This window comes from Rattus norvegicus, chromosome 8, assembly GCF_036323735.1.
Source record: "Rattus norvegicus strain BN/NHsdMcwi chromosome 8, GRCr8, whole genome shotgun sequence".
NCBI lineage: Eukaryota > Metazoa > Chordata > Mammalia > Rodentia > Muridae > Rattus > Rattus norvegicus.
Genome location: NC_086026.1, coordinates 15,032,598 through 15,052,081, shown reverse-complemented (window position 1 = coordinate 15,052,081; position 19,484 = coordinate 15,032,598). Strand labels below are relative to the sequence as shown.

At 41.1% G+C, this 19,484-nt stretch overlaps 1 protein-coding gene across 4 annotated transcripts in view; it reads left to right on the top strand.

Moving 5' to 3' along the window:
- Positions 1–19,484, top strand: part of Cntn5 (contactin 5) — a 1,231,995-nt gene that overhangs the window by 1,197,337 nt on the left and 15,174 nt on the right. For all 4 annotated transcript variants that reach the window (XM_017595409.2, XM_017595411.3, XM_017595408.3 and 1 more), the window contains 2 exon segments: positions 18,155–18,341; positions 18,749–18,861. In XM_017595409.2, the coding sequence (XP_017450898.1) occupies positions 18,155–18,341; positions 18,749–18,861 (300 nt within the window).

Below are 19,484 nucleotides of genomic sequence, written 5' to 3'. Positions count from 1 at the left end.
TTTCTTGCTGCTGTTTCTTGGTGCATTGTTACTATTGTTGTTTTTTATTGTTGTTATTGCTGTTGTTTAAGACAAGAGCTTATATACCGACTGGCCTCACATGTCACTGAACTCCTGATCTCCCTTCTGTGCAAGTGCAGGGGTTATAGGCAAACACCACCACATTCTGCTTGTGTTGTACTTGGAATCAAGCAAGAGCTTTGAACATGCTAGGCAACCTGTTGAGAAACTAAGATACATCCCTAGCCTTCTTTATTTCTGAAGATTAAGGACTGGTGGTTTATCATTTTGAAGAATCACTAGTATATAAATGATGTTTTAATCTTTTATTGGCTGGGGTCACTGTACATTGATAAAGAGGAGGCATAGAAATTAAACTCTGTGGTATCCTATGACCAGGAGCTCAATAAAGGAGAAGGGTCTGACCAAACACACAATGAGGGAAACACTGGAGAAATTCAGGGGCCTCAAAAGAAATTTCAAAAGGTTAAGAATATTCCATTTACCCAAATGCTGCTGAACATTTCAAAAGACCAAGTCTAAACCAAGTACAGTGGCACACACCAACTCAGTAGGCCAGCCCTGAGCAACAGGGAGAATTCCATGCCCACAACAAAACATTCACAGAAAGGTGAAATGCCAGATCTCCATAGGTGTGGCCGAGATGGACAGCATGCAGGGAGAAGGCGGTGTCTTGCTGGTCAGGGCTAAGAGTGAGGATTATGTGTGACACAGGCATGTCGGAGCATGGAGCTCAGTCTGTCTCAGACAAAGTGGCAAGTTTTCACAGCCAGGAAAAGGAGTGTCCTCAGCAACAAACCGATAAAGGTGAGACCCAATCCAGTAGGATCAACACGTGGTTGTACTTTACACAAATTCTGAAAATTTAAACAGAGAGGCTCCATAAGCACAGCGAAATTTATTCTATTTTACATTATCAAACAGAGTTTAAAAATAAGAAATTATGGGCTGGGAAGATGACTCCATGGTTAAAACACCTACAGCCAAACCATAAGGACAACATCCCGTAATCTATGTCAATGCTAAGTAGCTGTGTAGAGCAATCCGAAAGACAGACTCCAGAGCAAGCTGACCAACACAATGAGTCTGCAAGCTCTGCTTTCAAAAGAAAGATGATGCCTCAGTGTATAGGCAGTGAGAGAGGAATGGAGGCCATGCTGTTGCTTCCTGGCTTACTTAGCCTTCTTTCCAATAGAACCCAGGCCCAGGGATGGCACTACCCACAACGGTCTTGGCTCTACCCCATGCATTGCTAATTAAGAAAATGCCCTCCACAATTGTGTATAGTGTAACTTTATGGAGACATTTTCTCAGTTGAGGTCCCCCTCCTCTCTGATGATTCTAGCTTCTCTCTATTTACATAAGACTAGTCAGTGTATCATATATGCATGAAAACAAAAAACAATCTGCTACAGAAAAATGTCAACATCTTATAAACTAGAAAAAAGCACATATTTTCTAAAAGTCATAAATTAAATAAAATGTAAAGTTCAATGAACTGTGACATTAATTTTAAGTAGAACATATTCATCCATGATTTTATTTCTTCTGTCTCATTGCTGGATAATCACAAGCCAACTGAACACTAACTGTGACATAAGAAGAGTGTGAACATCCACCCAGTCTTTTCTGTATTCTTTTTACCTTAAAACCAGTGTGCCCCTGCTCTCCCAAGACTCTCTCCTCTTATTCCCACACATTTCTCCTGCTAAAAATGTCACCAAAAATAATCAATATTCATGACGAAAATTTACATATACTTCACTTTTCTCCAGTTCTCTACTCTGACCCTGCTATGCTCTAGCTTTATTTGCCAATGCCAGAATTCTGATCATGTTAACAAAACAGAAATTTGAAACAAGAGCCTATGTTAGTAAAATCAGTAAGACTGGTTTTAGTTCATATGTATCTGTATCAATATTATGGCTTTTTTTTTCTAGCCACAATTCCAATTTTCCTATGATGTATAAAATTCTAAGTTACTAGAACTGTTGGGAAATGTCAGCGTCAGTGTATTTGGTGACTCCAATTTTTTTCAAATAGAATATATGACAGCTCAGGTTTATGAATGCCATACTGCAATGGAGGAAGAGCAATTAAAGATTATGTAAACAAATGACCAAGTAAATTAGACAAGGTCACAGTTGAAATCCCAGTCCAAAGAAGAGAACACACACTCCCACACCTAACCAGGAAGCTATTTGCAGCTTTGAGGAGAGGCGGAAATCTGTTTTCTCCGTAGTAAAGAGAAGACCCCATACCAACAAAACATGGTTTACAGGGTTTTATGTGCACCTTTTGTTTTGGGCTGGTTGGTTGGATTTTGTCTCATTGGAGTGGGGCTCTATCATCTGTACATTATATCATCATCTGCTTGACTTTTACCTAGGGCTCTACTTCTAGTTCTGTACCTGCTGAATCCAGCTTCTACTCCAGAGGCAGCAGAACTTAACAGAATGGTTTCCAGAGGGGAATAAGTGGGTGGTCTTCCTGTCTGCTTGGTTAGATTCAGAATCTCCAAGAAAACAGAATTCTGGGTGTATCCGGGTATGAATTTCCAAAGAGGACCTGCCAGGAACAGGATCTACACCTTTCCACAGCCTGGGCTTCCAGACTACAGGAAAAGACGAAAGTGGCCAGCAGATTAGCACCCATTTCACTCTGCATCCTGACCCTGACTGCAGATGCCATGTGAGCTTCAGCCTCACAGTTCTTCTGCCACGCTTTCTCCACAGTGGCAGACATAGTCTCAAACCCTAAGCCCAAATAAACTCCCTTCCTTAATGCTGCTTCTCGTGGGCATTTCGTTGCAGCAATGAGAAAGTCAGTAAGCCAGGAAGATACGATGTCAGATTCACATTTTTAATAATAGCTGGCACTTTTATGTGAAGAGCAGAAAATGAAGGGGAGACAGGCCAAGGAAAGCATTAGGGGATTACTGTCCTGAAACACATGTCCTGGTGGAGATTATACAGTGATGCAAAGTGGAGGGTTTTAGGGAGAGCTGCCAGAATCTGTTGACGGGAGGGAAAATGACTATTTCTGCATTTCCAGGTTAGTAAATTGTACCATCTCCCCACACCCAAAAGGGAAAGAAAACAACAGATTTTGCAGGTAGGAAACCATGACTTCTGTTTCGTTGGATTAAGCTGGGATTTCTATTAGAAATACAAGGATGTTGCTCACTTTGGCTGTAGGATGTGGGAGTGCAGAGTTTAATTGAGAGATCAGAACTAAAGGCAGAGAAGTGTCATTGAAAGCCATGTAATTAAGTAAAAACACCTGAAGGGAATATCTCTTCTAAGAGGGGAGAGAAAGGCAAAGAGGAGAACTTTGGCTCAGACTTTAAAAAGTTTCTCCAAAGAGACAGGACCAGCAATAAGGTTTATAAGGGAGATCAGTTTGACAGAAGAAGCAAAACAAAACAAACACAAAAAACAACAAATGAAACAAGACCGTATGCTGATAGGAGAAGGAAGTGGTTGGCTTTGCCCAGGACTGCTTGAGATCAGGCTAGAGGAGGCAGAGAAACAGAATTGTGTGGAGCGGTTAAGAAGTTGTCTGTAAGGAAGTAATCAGTGTCTGTTCCATTGGCAATTCAGCCATTTCAGATATAGACATTCAGTAACGCATAAAACTATCGCTCTCTAATTTATGATTGGGCACAGGGCTTTGGGAGGAGGGGGATCCCTTCAGACTCTATGACATCATCATCTCTTCACAGTATGAAACTATCTGAACCTCCTGTCCGAACACCATGATGTTTCAATGTTCCTAAGATGTATCTAATCTTTATATCCATAATTATTGTGAACAAGATCCAACATCTGAACATATTTTTGCATCAAAAATTCCAACAGAAGCCTAAGTAACCCAGGGAACTATTTAGATATACTTGCCAACAGTTCAAAGGTCGTGCTTTCATATTACAGACTCCCCACATTACATTTGAAGGAAACGACATGACACGGAATTATTATTTCTAAAGATGAGTGGACAGCTGACTCTCTAGAGTACACAATGTGCCTTTAGTAAATTACAGTGCCTAGATCAATAAACAAACTTGAATTCACTGGTGACTCACTTGATTCTGGAACCTTTGTAGTTGCTCTTTCATAAGTAATTGAGGAAGGCTACCTTTAGCAAAGATCATGAAGAAATAATACCAACATGAGACCAATAAGGTTCAAAAACCTTCCCCTCCTCCTCAGCCCAGGCACCATCACTGGCCTCTCTCTCCCTAACTCTCTGACCCAGATTGGAAGTGGTTGCCACCTAATTGTGATCCCAAGTTGACAGTTAAATTTTGGCCTTAGATACTACTGGTCTCACCTTCCAAGTGTTTTGTCTGGTCTCATTCATTTAGTTACTGTCCCAGCAAATATTCATTGAGTTTCTAATTATGCTCAGGTACAGTGTTGTTGCTAAGCCAGAAAGTAAAATGGAGAAAGATAAAACCCTGGTAAAGCTCACATTCTACCCAGTCATGGTGGCACTTTCTGTATCCCAACCTAGTACTCCTGGGGCTAAGGTAGAATATTATCAGTTCACAGTCAAAGTAAAACTATCTCTCTCTCAAAAAAAAATAGCATCTTATTTATTTTTTCCAATACTGTGAAGAAATACTATAACCATGTCAGCTCTTATAAATGAAAACATTTATTTGGGCGGGCTTACAGTTTCCATGATTTAGTGCATTATCATCATGGCAGGAAGCATGGCAGTGTGCAGTCAGACACGGTACTAGACAAGGTGCTAAGAGTCTGCATCCGCAGACAGCAGCAGAAGATTGTGTTCCACATAAAGCCAGCCTCCACAATGACACACATACTCCAACAAGGCCACACCTTCCAATAATGCCACTCCTCATAAGCCAAGCATTCGATCACATGAGTCAATCGAAGCCATCCCACCAAATTCATTCCTTGGCCTTCTAGCCTTGTAGTCATAATGCAAAATGCATTTAGTTCAACTTCAAAAGTCTCAACAAAGTTTAAAAGTTCAAAGTCTCTTCTGAGATTCATGCAATCTCTTAACTTTAATCCCCTATAAAGTCAACATCTAAGAGCTGGTTCCATATTTCCAATATACCTTGGCACAGGATATACATTGCCATTACAAAATGTAGGGAAGGGAGCACAGTAAGGAAATACTGGACCAGAGATGGACCACAAACCAACCAAGCAACTCCAAACACTACATCTTCAGGTTTGATCCAAATGCTCTTTTCAGCTTTGTTGACTTGCTTCTTTCTTTTGGGCTGGTCCCACTCTCTGTTAGCAGCTTTGCTCAGTAGATACCCCATAGCTCTTGAACTCTTGGGGTCTCCACAGTAACTCAGGTTTCACCTTCACAGCATCACACAATGCCCTCTCTGGACCTCTAGGCCACACACCTGGCCCCAGCAGCTTTCCTCAGTTGCAGAGGAAGAGCCCATAACCCCTTTCACACACTGGCTGCTCTGGGCCTCCATACAGGGACAACCCTGCTACATACATGGGCTCAACAGCTTTCCTACTCATGGATGGAGATTCTATAACCTCTTCCTTCTATCCTTAACTCTAAAGCCAGAAGACGTGGTCAAAGCTGCCAAGCTCTACTGCTTACTGGGGCTGAAAAATAGCCTCTCGTTCATTTATGTCTTCACCATACTTTCCTTCACTACCTATGTTTTGCTAGCCTTAAACTCAGAGGTCCAAAAACCTCTGTCTCCTGAGTGCTATGATTAAAGACATGTAGCACCACACCTGTGCCTAAGCTTTTCTTTAATTTTTTTCACAAGATGGATGCTTAGCTGGGTGGGATCTTGCTCCAAGGCCACCACTCACTTAATTTCATTTAATATCTCTAATCTGTTTATCACCTTGAATATAGGACTTAGCTCCATTTCACTTCCTGGTTCTCCTTTAATTCTTGAACCATATTTTTTTGTTTCTTTTTTCTTTTCCTTTTGCAACTTTCTCCATTTCATCAAAACACTCTTCATAAGAGTAAGCCAAAGGACAGAATCTATATTAAGCTGTTTTAATATTTTCTTTGCCACTGCAATTTATCTAAATCTTTTCCGCTTAGACTCAGGTAGACTTTTTAGACAAAGGTAAAAAGCAGCCACATTCTTCACCAAGATTATCACAAGAACAATCTCTAGGCAACATACTAAAATTCTTCTCCTCTGAAACTTTTTGAGCCCCCACAGCTGAAGTCATCCTCAGCGCCACTGCCTTCCATATTCCTAATAGGATGGCTCACTAAGTTCCTCATAAAGGCTTCTACTGCTTTCCTAATCCAAAGTTCCAAAATCTGCATATTTCCAAACAAAGCAAGGATTAGGTCTATCACAGCAATTCCCCAGTCCCTGATACCAACTTCTGTCTTAGGGTTTCCTCTTGCTATAAGGAGGCAGCATGACTATGGCAACTCTCATAAAGGGATATATTTACTTTAGCAGTTTAGCCCATTATTATGGTGGGATACACGGCAGTGTGCAGGCAGACATATTGCTGGAGGAGTCAAAATTTCTATATCCTGATCGATAGGCAGCAGCAGGAGCCTATCTGTGCTCCACACTGGGTGGAGCTTGAGCACATAACTTCCTCCAATAAGGTAACCCTTTAGTAGTGTCCCTCTTCATGGGATAAGCATTCAAACACATGAGTTTGGGGGTGGGGTTGGGTATATCTATTCAAACGACCACAAATATAAAACAAAACAAAAAGATAAGTCAAGTCCCAGTCTGGCAGGTAAGGTAATTTCAACTTTCTTCAGTTTTGGTTTGACTTTGGTCTTTTCGTTCCCAGTTAAGGCATAAAGTGAGATCTTGATTCTCATCCAAGTAACTTCTTTTGCTAGTGACCTGGTTTTGTCATTTTTTCTCTGATGCAGCTGTACAGAGTAGCAATAAAGGTATCAGTCTAAGTTTCTCTGATACCATCTGTCAATACACTACTCATGTGTGGTTTTGTGCCAGGAGGAATCTGCCATTACACCTCAATTGGTTTAAGAAATAATAGAGCAAACATTTTGACTTGAGCTAATTTCTAATTGTAACTAACCCACCTTTTTCAAATATCTTAACTGTGTGATCACAATTAAAGTTACTGGCTTTTGTTATTAAATTAACTAATCACTCTTAGGATAGCCTAACCTACATAGTGAGTAGCAGACTAGCATATTTAGGAAGAAGAAAGAGGAGAACAAGGAAGGAGGAGGAATTGTAGGAGGAAGAAGACAAGGAAGGAAGAAAGGAAAATGAGAGGGGGGAAAGGGAGAGAGAACAAGCAAGCAGGCAAGATGGATAAACAAGGTCATAATGGAACTAGTTCTCAGTCTCCCAGGAAACCTTCTTCAAGTAAGAGACAGGTCACTATAGCAATACCATCCCTATCTGTGTCTTTTAGATCCATTCATGGACATTTCTCATCATGATTAGGCTAGATTAAAAAAAAATCCACTGCACTTTCAATGAGCTTCTCCTCCTCCTCTTCCTCCTATTACTACTACTACTACTACTACTACTACTACTACTACTATTACTAGTACTACCACCCTGTGCATCTCACAATTAAGAAGAATCACACTAGGAAATCCCAAATGCACATTCTCTCTAGTATTTGACAAAGCCTCAACAATTGTTGATGGTCTCATAGAACAACTTGTGAAAATTTTAGGTCTTTTTAAGTTGGTTGAAATTTTTTGGCTATAAAAAGTAAATTTAGAAAACATGATTATAAAGGTATGTTGAAATTTTCAGCTTCTGAGATATATTTTGATTGAAAGTTAGAAATGAGCTGTATTGTTGAACTCCAATTCATGAATAACCATGGTCTTCCAATCTGGAATACCATGTCTGTCTCTGGCCTATGCAAGTGAATTCTTAGATTCTTTTTTGAATTTATGAACTCACCAGCATTCAACTGTCCCTGAATGATAATCCCTGAATCCTAGAGCAGTGGCCCTCATACTTCCAAGAGCATATTAGGACTTTTATGAGCCTGCAAATTCAAAGCAGATGTCATCCTGGCAGGAAACCAGAGTAAGAGATCATACCAAGTCATCTCTGTCAGATTTCCCTAGGCCTGGAAGAAGGTTGTCAGGAATGATGGAAATTCAGTCTGAGCTGTTTGCTTCTTCTATCCCTTCACTAAAGGTATGTGCAGGGTTAGGTCCTCACAGTCCCCACATCAAAGATGACATTCTAATGCCGGGGAAGTTTATGGAAAATTAATACTAACACAACCCACTGTAACAATAGAATTCTCATGTCTATAATTATTCTAGGAATCTATATCATGATGATATGATCAAGACACAGTAAGGATAAATCTATACCTGCGCACTCCCCAAGTTTATGTTTCTGTATACAGGAGCATATACTACTGTCCTTAAAAATAATCTCCATTTTCCTGAATAAAAACAGGTTTGTTTGCTTGGTAGAATAGAAAGGAGAATTATTTTCAATAAATATAATTCTTGTAAAAATATTATGCCTTTTGCCTAGAGAACCAAATCTCCCATGATTCCCAAGGTTATGATATCTAATTTTACTTCCCTCAATCGTAAGATATACATGAGAGAGAGAGAGAGAGAGAGAGAGAGAGAGAGAGAGAGAGAGAGAGAGAGAGAGATTTTAATAGTAACTAAGCAATAATGCAAGTTCTTAGGAGGGAGACAAATGCCGATTGATTGCCTTAGCCTCAGTTCTGAAAATGATACTTGTGAGAGGCAAGCAGAAGATGAGACAATCCGTTCCATTTAACACTGGTCTTTAAATCGCTGCCCCAGCAACCCTATCCCTGGGCTTTGTGTAGCACTTATATGTGCTCACTTTTAAGCTCTCAGGGAATCTGCCACTTAGCAGTTCATTTCAGACTTGTCACTAAAGCCATTTCAGCTTATTGATTGCCTGAAAAGATACTTTCTTTTATAAAGATGTGCTTTATAAAATCAGTTGTGGTAGAGATTTCTTAAGGGGAGAAGCGACCTGATTGTTTTTGTTTATTTTATGATCTGGACCCTAATCATCAGAGCAGAAGATGAAAACAAATGGTCCTTAGTACTGTCTGACAATAACCGTGGTAGGCAGATTGCACTCAATTTGTCTATCAGGAGAGGAGGTAAAAATGGAGCCGCAGATAAGCTAAGAGGGAGAAGCTGAAACAAAGCCCTTTGCAAAGGGCTAAGACAAAGACTGTTTGCCTTGCCATATGGTATGTGGGTGGTCTTTGTTTTGCAGATTCTCAGTGCTTTTCATTGCAACTATGTAAAAATAAGAATGCAAAAGGCAATTCCCCTCCTTTGCTGAACTTCTGTGGCTTCTGATAGAAACTGAGAATGTTTTTTGTGGCACTATTGTTAGGTTTCCTTCTTTGGGGATTTTCATAGATTGTGAAGCTAACAAAACGGTTTTGCTTTTTGTTTTTGTTTTTGTTTTTTTTTTTTTTGAAAAATCAGGAAACTAAAAACCTTAAAGTAATATTTCAGTTTCTTTTTAAAATTTAATTAATTAATTTATTTATTTACTTATTCACTTTACATCCCACGCACTTCTCTCCTCCCAGTCATGCCCTCCCACACTCCTTCCCCCATCCCTCCTCCCCTTCTCTGAGTGGGTCTCCCTGACCTGAATATACATCTACCCTGGCACTTCAAGTCTCTGTGAAGCTGGGCACTTCCTCTCCCACTGGGGCCAGACAAGGCAGCCCAGCTAGAAGAACATATCCCATGAACTGGCAACAACTTTTGGGGACAGCCCCTATTCCAGTTGTTTGGGACCCACATAAATCCAAGCTGCACATCTGTTACATATGAGCAGGCTTCTTACCCTGACCTGTCCTGATCCTGTTGAAAGACATTCATTGAATCCTTTTAGAAAGCAACCAATGGGGAATCTCATTTTCCTGTGGGTTTTGTTTCACCTTTGCTACATGGAGGAAACTCTTTACCAGGAGGGATTTACAGGATTATTGCATTATCTGCCTAAAATGCTTGTCTCATAAGTAACAAAAGGATTTGCAAATCTCTTCTCAGACTGAACACTGTGTATGTATTTGTTTGTTTTTGAAACAGGGTCTTACATAATGGGAGCTGACCTTGAACTTGCTATGTAGCTAAGGATGAGTGAATTTCTGATCCTCTTGGCTCCACCCACTGAGTACTGGAATCACAGATTTTTGCTACCAAACTCCTCTTAATCCTGTTATTTCTAAGGGAATCTCGGCAGTTACACTGTTTGTTTCATCAAGTATAGTACACTAAGCAGGAGTTAGAGAGGTGGCTCAGTTGTTAAAAACAATTGTGTAATCTTTAACATTCAGATCTAATACCCAAGTAACGAGCCAGGCATCTCTTACGTGACTGTAAACCCCCCAGGTCCAAGGTGGGCAGAAGCAAAAAGACCACTGGAGCATGCTGGCTTCTAGCCACTCCAAGAGAGCTTGAGACATAGATTCAAGAGACATGACTCAAAGGCGTAAGTCAAGCATGATGGCTGAGGCTGCTCGATGCACTCTCTGACCACCATACATAGACACATATGCACACCGATAAATATGTAAGTCTTTAAAATTATAAACAATCGTGAATGCAAACGTTGTTAGAACGCTAGCTTTTTGCTTCCACCTTCCATGGTGTGCACAGAACCTTCTTCCATTAACCATTTGTCCATCAAGAGCATTTAGGTCGTCTCCATTTCCTGACCTTTGTGAACAGAGCAGCAGTGAACATGGCTGACCAACCATCTCTGGAGTAGGATGTGGATTCCTCTGGGCACAAGCTAAGTAGTGGTATAACTGGGTAGCATGATAAATTTAGCTTTAGTGCTTTGAGAATCCGCCACCTTGATTTCCAGAGTGGCTGTGCAAGGTTAGAGTGCCACCGCTGATGGGGCAGGAGTCCCTGTGCCTCACACATGTAGGTTGTTTTGTTTATCTGACTGGGGTAAGATGAAAATCTAAGTTGGTTTAATTCACTCCAAGTGACAAACATTTTTTAAAGATGTTTTTAGCCTTTTTTCTCATATCTTTTTCTAAGAACTCTGTTCAGGTCCCAGACCTCATTTATGAGTGGTCCATTTGTTTCTTTGCCTCTTATTAATCCTCTGTCAGCTGGATAGCTAGCAAAGATTGTCTCCCACTCTGTTGGCTTTCTCTTCATTAGATTGTTTCTTTACACGAGCAGATAATTTTTAGTTTTAGGAAATTCAAAAGCAGCACACTCAAGACAGAAGCCTGACATGGCTTGTTCAAAGCTTATCTGGCCTCTACCATTCTCCTTTTCCAGGGGCTGAGCTCTTCCCTGTGAAAGGGCCCAGGATGCCAGCAGAACTTAACTCACTTTGAGGGTCTTACTCTTTCTGTGTTTCCTTCACTTCTCAATGTCCCTTCGGTTCCCAGCTGCTTTTTCTACAGCCACCTTTCCCAGCACACCTCCAGCTGGTAAGAGTGCCCAAATCTTTCTCACTAGAGCCAGTGGGACTAGAAGAAGGAGATTCCTCAAGCGAAATAACCACACACCAGACCAGACCTTTGCAGTTGCAGCCTCTCCAGGAAAATGCTGAGTACCCTGGGCTACTTTAGCCTGTCAGTGAAGACTCATTATTTCTCCTCTGGGACAGAGTTTGCATGATAGCTCTACTTGTGTGGGCATCTCTGGAATAGCCTTCAGATCTGCAACGCCACTTAATTTCACTGATAAACCGTATCTCCCTGCTTCCTCCCTCCCTCCTCCTCCCTTCTGCCTACTTTAAGTTTAACTGGGTTCGTTTCAAATATTACAAAACTTGGCCAGGACTTGACACTGACATCAAATCCCATACCTGCCATTACTGTTCTATTCCTTCCAGTTTACTTGTTATAAAATGTTTTTTCATATCCTTAGGTGTGGCTGATTTTCACTTCTGATCTTTTACCAATAAATACATGAAAAGATTGTACTCAGAACATCATAGAAATGATAGGGACATCACATTGCAGAGCCTAAACTGCTTAAGTCTTTCAAGATGGACATTTTTCTAGCTAAAACATTACATTCAGGTCAAAAGCTTTCTTCTTTCATTTTATTAAGATATATTTAAAAATCTTGGGTATGTAGATCATCTCGCAAGGCACATTTAAGCACAGTAGTAAAAATAATAAAATACTCCCATAATGCTCTTATTCACTGGGCTCTTTTTAAAAATTAGTAAAGAGGGCCAGAGACTCAGTAGGTAAAAGTGTCTGCTCCCTAGCCTCATGATTTGAGTTTGTTTCCTAGAATCCGCATAGTGGAGGAAGAGAATGGGTTCCTTCAAGTGGTTCTCTGACTGTCCCTTGTGGGCCACAGCACATGAGCACACACATACACACACGCATTCATACACACATACAGCCACACACATACACAGATACACACATATGTATGCACACGCACATGTATACATACACAAAGTAAATAAATAAAGTTAATAAATGGAATAAAAATAAGGTTAAAAAATGTTCTAAATAAAATTCAATAAAGTTGACAAAGAATGGAAGAAAGCTACTGCCTGCGCTGAAATACACAGATCAGGAGCAGATTCACCTTTATGTGTGTTCCACCCTTCTCTCTGCTTAGATAGTAGAGCAGCATCTCAGACCGTAAGTAGGAACTGATTCAGAAAGGGTCACCATTGGTATTCCTGTCACATTTCCAACTTCCTCGCTTCATATCCACCAATCACTGTGCCATTGCCTCATAAATATTCACACCTCAACTAACCATTGTTTATTTATCTTTTTTGATTCATTAAATTGTGTCCTTTATGATAAAATTACCTGTGGCACAAAGCAACTATTATGCTTGTAATCTAATCACACTGCCTGCCAGCCCATCTTGGAGGATCAACAGTGAAGAGCCAATTTCACAATACACTTAATACTAACATCAAAAGATTAGGAGGCTGGAGACAGACTCCAACTGAGGCAAGCTGGCCTTTGCCAAGTAAAGCAAAAGCATCTGCTGTGGAAACCATGTTCTGCTGGTCCAGGACTCTGCACCTCTAGGTAGAAGGCATACTGATGTTGGATGTTGCAAAGGCACAGAGGAGGCAATCTCAGCACTAGTCAAGGAGAGGTTAGAGTGTTTTTAAACACTGGTGCAGGCAAGCAATCAATAGATTGGCAGAGACATCTGCCTTCTGACCTCAGTTAGAAGTTGATCAGTTTCTGTTAATCATGACTGTTGGATTTAGCAACAGTGGTGGATCTTCCGGAATTGCATAAACTGAGCTTTTCCTAATGCCCCTTAAGCTGCACATGGAGTCCTGAGGAAAAAGACAACCTCATTGCCATCGCAGCTAGCAGCATCAAGGAAAACTGGCACAGAGCTTTGAATGTTTTCCTTTCCCCTCATCTTTGTGCAATGACCCACTCTCAAAATCCTATTTTCTGGGTTCAAGCAAGCACTGTAATAGCCTCTGGCCTCCCTCTTCTTTATCTTTGCTTCACTGAAACAAACTGCACCCAAGCACAGGAAGCTTTGTGTCTCAGCCTCGGGAGGTTTTCTTTGTTGCAGGGAAAGTAGGAGTGGGGGCTGTGCTGGCAGCATCTGGCATCGACCTGGGTCACTCACTCCAACCATGGAAGGGGTACTTTCAGTTCAGAGATGCAGTCTCCCAATCAAAAAAGCCTTCAAATCCTCCTGAGAATACTTCATCATTTTAAGATCAGTTGGGTAATATATACTGGTAATTATATAGGATGATAAAAGTGTAAAGAAAGAAAAAATGAAATAGTGAAGTCTTTATTTAATTTAAAATATTTTTTTATAAATGGGTTTATTCTATATTTGAAATTATAATTACATTTCTCCCTTCCTTTTCCTTCCTGCAAACTCTCCCATATACCCTTCAATACTCTTCAAATTTATGATTTTTTTTCACTAATGGTTATTGTATGTATATGTATGTGATTATGTATATGCATCTGTCCCTAAATGTAATCTTTTCAGAATGTTTCCAGGGCTTACTGCTTGGCTTGAGAAGTTCTTTTTAATGGATGATAGAGATATATGATGGATAAATATGTGAGAAAAATACTATCAGACAATATTTACAAGTGATAGACTGATGAATATATACATGCTAATGTATGATAAGCATGAAATGAGATATTTGATTGATAAATGATAGATAGATGGAGAGATAGATTGTAGATAGAGGTTATATAGAAAGATGATACCTAAAAGATAGATGATAGATGATAGGCAACATGAATTATATAGACAGAGGGTAGACAGAAGGTAGACAGAGGGTAGACAGGGGGTAGAGAGAGGGTAGATAGAGGCTATGTAGAGGGTAAACAGAGGGTAGATAGAGGGTAGACAGGGGGTAGACAGAGGGTAGACAGACAGACAGAGGGTAGACAGAGGGTAGACAGGGGGTAGACAGAGGGTAGACAGAGGGTAGACAGAGGGTAGATAGAGGGTAGACAGAGGGTAGACAGAGGGTAGACAGAGGGTAGACAGAGGGTAGACAGAGGGTAGACAGGGGGTAGACACAGAGTAGACAGAGGGTAGACAGAGGGTAGACAGAGGGTAGATAGAGGGTAGACAGAGGGTAGACAGGGGGTAGACACAGAGTAGACAGAGGGTAGACAGAGGGTAGATTGATTATAATTTCTTACCCAGAAGAAAAACACTAGGGTCATGGTTCTCAGTTTCAGGAAATGAGGAAGAACAGGCTTTTCTCTACTTATAGAGCATCTCAGATATGAAGAAAACACAATCAAACTCAGGACCCAAATCAACAAAACAAAATACTCATTCGGAAATGTAAGATATTAAGTTAAACTGCTAAATATTTTTACACTTTTTATTATTTCATGTGTATGGGTGTTTTGCCTGCATGTATGTCTGTGTGTCACATGTGTGCCTAGTAAACAGAAAAGCGAAGAGAGAGCACCAGATCCCCTAGAACTAGGATATAAAATGTTTACAAACTGCCACGTCGGCTCTGGGACCTGAGGCCGGGTCCTCTGGAATACAGCCAGTGCTCTTAACCACAGGCCCAATACTGCCAGCTATATACACATGCTTCAAAGTAAAAACAGAAGAAATAATCTCAGAACGCAGAGTAATTGTGCAAGAGAAGTGCGGTTTAAAAACACAAAGGAGACTGCAGAAGTGAAGAACAAAAGAGTTTGGGTGAACGCCGAGCTGCAGAGAAGGTGGAATGCTCGAAGCAGAAGAAATACCTGAAAACACGGACAAAATCTCAAATCTCACACACTAAACAACAACAACAGCAAAATGGTCATTTTTGCTTGACACTAGTAAAGCTGCATGCCACTTATATTTTAAATAAGAAATAATATTTTAACATGATAAAAGACAAAGGTTAAAATGATAAAATTCAGAACCATTAAAAGCAGCTAAGGAAACTGTCCCAAATACAGCTTACACATACCAAAAGCACAATTTAAATATAGATCTTTTGGCTTCAAAGGCACAGTCTGCCTTGAGCTTGTAGCAATGTGGAAAATTTCTTATGTTCATGCATTTCTGTTGGAAACAAAAAAAATGGTTCAAATTCTTTGAAAAATAATGGGGCATTTTGTATTAGAAGGCTTAATTTCGTCCTAACTTTCAAGCCCATAATCCCCTTCCTGGCATCTAATCTAGGGAAGTAGGATGATAAACTAAAGAGAAATCTGCCATGAGCTAGCCACAGCAGTACTTTAATCAAAAGCCTAAGTTAGTGGCACTCGGGGCTTCCTCAGTGGTTGGAGCGCCTGCCACAAAAGCATGAGGATTGGAACTCGGATCCCCAGAACATAGCCATGCCAGGGGGTTGGTACCCATCTGTGATTCCAGTTCTGAAAGGCAGACACAAAATCCGACCAGACTAGCAAAAGAGATTGGCAGAATGACTGAGGTTGGGTTTGGCTGAGAGAGCCTGCCTAAATGAATTTTCAGATTTCTGTCTGGGGAATCTAAAGCATGAGGCGTTGGTTCAGGTGAACAGAATTTTTGCTTTCATGGTAAATTTAGCAGCACGTTTATTATTTTACTTGAGATGTTTGATTTTATAGTGGTTACTCCAAATATTAAACATATATCCAGTCTTTAGAAATCCGAAATTTGTACTTTTACAAATCCTGCAATTTGCTTAATTTAATCATTCAACTATATCAAAATATACTTAATTATATTTAAAATAATGTAACTGGTTAAGAGACACTGAGGCAGAAGCCAGGAAGTCAGATGCATCACAGGAAAAGAAAAGTGAGCGTTCATTCAGCTGGCGACTTCTCAGCCAACTTCTTAGATTGAAAATACCTTGGATTTTTTTTCTTCTGTTCAAATTTTCTCAGCGTCCAAGAAAGACAAGCTAGTCTTTGAAATTAGGAAGGGTTGGGCAGCAGCATATGAAATACAGAATGGGGGCTTCCTATTTTAGAAAACTACTTTTCTGAAGTTCACTCACTTGACTGAATTCTCTTCCAATTCTGTGGGAAGACTGGCCAAAAAGATGAGATCATTTTACTAGCCTTCCTTTATATATAAATTAGGGGTCTCTTCATATATGTCAGTCAGGGCTCAATTGTGAAGGACTGATAACTCTCCTTTAAGCAAGGTGCATTGTATGAAATCAGTTAGCAAAACTGAGACAGCACCTGCAGTGTGATTGTTCAAGATCCAACTCTAGAAACACAAAAAGACCGATGATTTTAAAAGCAGGAAGCGAGACCTCAAGGCCCGAAGCAAAGGCCCTGATCATAGCTAAGGGGCCACGGGAGTTACTACAGTGTGCTGGGGAAAAAGCCATCCTTACCTCACGGACAAAATCTCCCCTGGTCTGCTCTGATTTGAACTACCAAAACACAAGCAATGTGCCTACCTCTTGAGCCCTACCATGCCAGGACCAGGCCACAAGATGTGTTAAGGCTGCTGAGAGGGAGAAAGGAGAAACGCCTCCATATCTCTGTTTGCTGGCAAAAGACGAGAAAGGGCAAGGCTTCACCCTCCTGCTCACTTCCGGCTTCATATCACATGTACCTGTTTCCTAGTGCTCAAACCCAAAGCCTGACAGCACCGAGATTGAAACAGAGCCTTAGAAACGCAAAGGCTCTCTCTCCATCCACAGAGGAAAGCACAACACCGGAGGCTAACCGTGAGAACTAAAGTGCACCGTCTTTGTCTACTCTGCATCTGCACGGACCCAGTCAACTCTTAATGACCAAGAGCCTCAGTGTCACAAGGAAAGTGTTCAACTACGCAGCGTCACGTCCACAAACCAAACTGTAGGCATTCTCTGCGGAAGTTTGATATAAAGTTTCCTTCACAGTCTTTTCTGTGTGACCACTCTATTCCCAGCATTGTTAGGAGGACTGTGGGACCTTTAGGAGGTGGAGCCTCACTGGAGGAAGCAGGTCACTGAGGACGGGGCCTTGAAGCTGTATAGCTCTGCCCTGTTTCTGTTTTCTCTACTTTCTATCTACCTGAGGCATTGTGACTAGATGCTGCCAGCAGTAGCTGCCACGCCTGAGTTAGTCACTGGCAGAGGCTAAGGTCTGAGGAGAGTATCACAGGAGAACATACCTAATGTAACACAGGAGTAGAGTTAACCAGAATCTCATCATTGCAGAAAGACAAATGCTCTTCAATCAAACTGAGGCCCCAACAACCGCAGTCTGCCCCCCTTTTCATAACTAGCACAGTTTCAGTCCATTTAAGCTACTCCAAGGTATCATGGGTATTCTGACTCCTCTGTGTTTTACTAATATATACAGTTGTAATTTACCTTCATGTAGTATTGCAAAAGGTCTGTGTTCCGGATAATCTCTTCGTTGTTTCCAGGTAAATTGCTCTGCTAAACTGAGGGAGGGAAAGCACTTCTATCATGGCTTGATTGTTCTTTAATGCCAGAGCGCGTTTTAGGATCTGTAGCACTTCCAGGATTCAGAACACTCAGAGGGACCAAGGCAGCTGGGGCGCTACAGCTTAGGGCTGTGAACTGAGGGCTACAGAGGCAATTTCCTCGGGGATTTGATCTGGAGCATCAAGGGTGATGTGGGGTCGGGGGAGGGGCAGCAAGCAGGAGGGAAATAGAAGTATGCCAGGGAGTAACAATCCCAGGGAAATTTTAAAATTAATTTGTCTTGTGGTAATGTGTTGACAGATTGGTTACTGGAAAGATACCGAGCCAGAAGACTCTGCAGAAACAGTCAGAACCAGAGGGAATGAGTCATTCGTCATGTTGACGGGATTGGAAGGCGACACACTCTATCACCTCACAGTCAGGGCTTACAATGGAGCCGGGTATGGGCCACCCAGCAGGGAAGTGAGCGCCACCACCAAGAGGCACCGTAAGTGACCTGGACTTTTGTTTGTTTGAAAGCCACGTGATCAGAAGCCACAGGAGGTACCTAATAAGCAGCGTCAAAAGGGAGCCTTGCTTCAGAGCTCAGATCTGAATTCCAAAACAAGCTCAAAAATATTTTTGCATTCCCAGTCTGTAAAGGTTATCATCCTGTGAAACAAGGCTAAGCGATTTTGACACAGAAGGGAGATAAAAGGATTCAGGTTCAAAAGCTCCGTGGAGTAGCTATTAAAATGACACTGCTGGAGCAAAACCCTCCTCCTCTGATTCCAGCTGGAAGGAAGCCCATGGCACCAGCTAACGACCAGACACACAGAAGTCAGAAATTCTCAGGACTGAAACTAAGAAATGCTTTTTGGACTAGTGGTTCACTTTCCTGTTTTTGTCTTGCAGCCCCTAGCGAACCACCTGGCAACCTCCGCTGGGAACAGCAGGGTTCCCAGGTTTCCCTAGGCTGGGAGCCTGTCAGACCTCTAGCCAACGAGTCTGAAGTCATGGGTTACAAGGTTGGTGTCTGTTCATTCTTGGAACAATACACATTTCAGACCTGTCACTGTGATGCGGGGCGGGGTGGGGGGCATGAATGGGACATGAATAATCATTTTCTCTTCTTCGTAGTTGCGTTTTTTGAAGCTTTAAATAGGTGTGTGTGTTACAGGTTGAGTCATTTTTCCTCTTACCCGTAGTGTCCATTTTCTCACCCATCTCATTGATTCTTTCTATCCCCCCGAGACCTGTAGCTCTTAACCTTCCTAATGTTAACCGTTTAGTACAAGTCCCCATGCTATGGTGATCCCTGCCTAACCATAAAACTAGTTTCCTTTCTAATTCATTACTTTAATTTTGCTACTGTTATAAATCATAATGTAAATATCTGGTATGCAGAATATCTGACATATGACCTCAATGAAACGGTCATTTTACCCTCAAAGGGGTCACGACACACTGGTTGAGAACCACTGCCTTAAACAATACTACTTCTAGTTTATTCTCATATATACGTTAACGTTTTTTATTTTGTTTTATATTTTTGTATAGAAGATTCTATGACCCACAAGTGGGAAACTAGTGTGATATTTGTCTTTGGGCAATTGTCTTAACTTGCTTAATAAGATTTGTTCCAGTGACA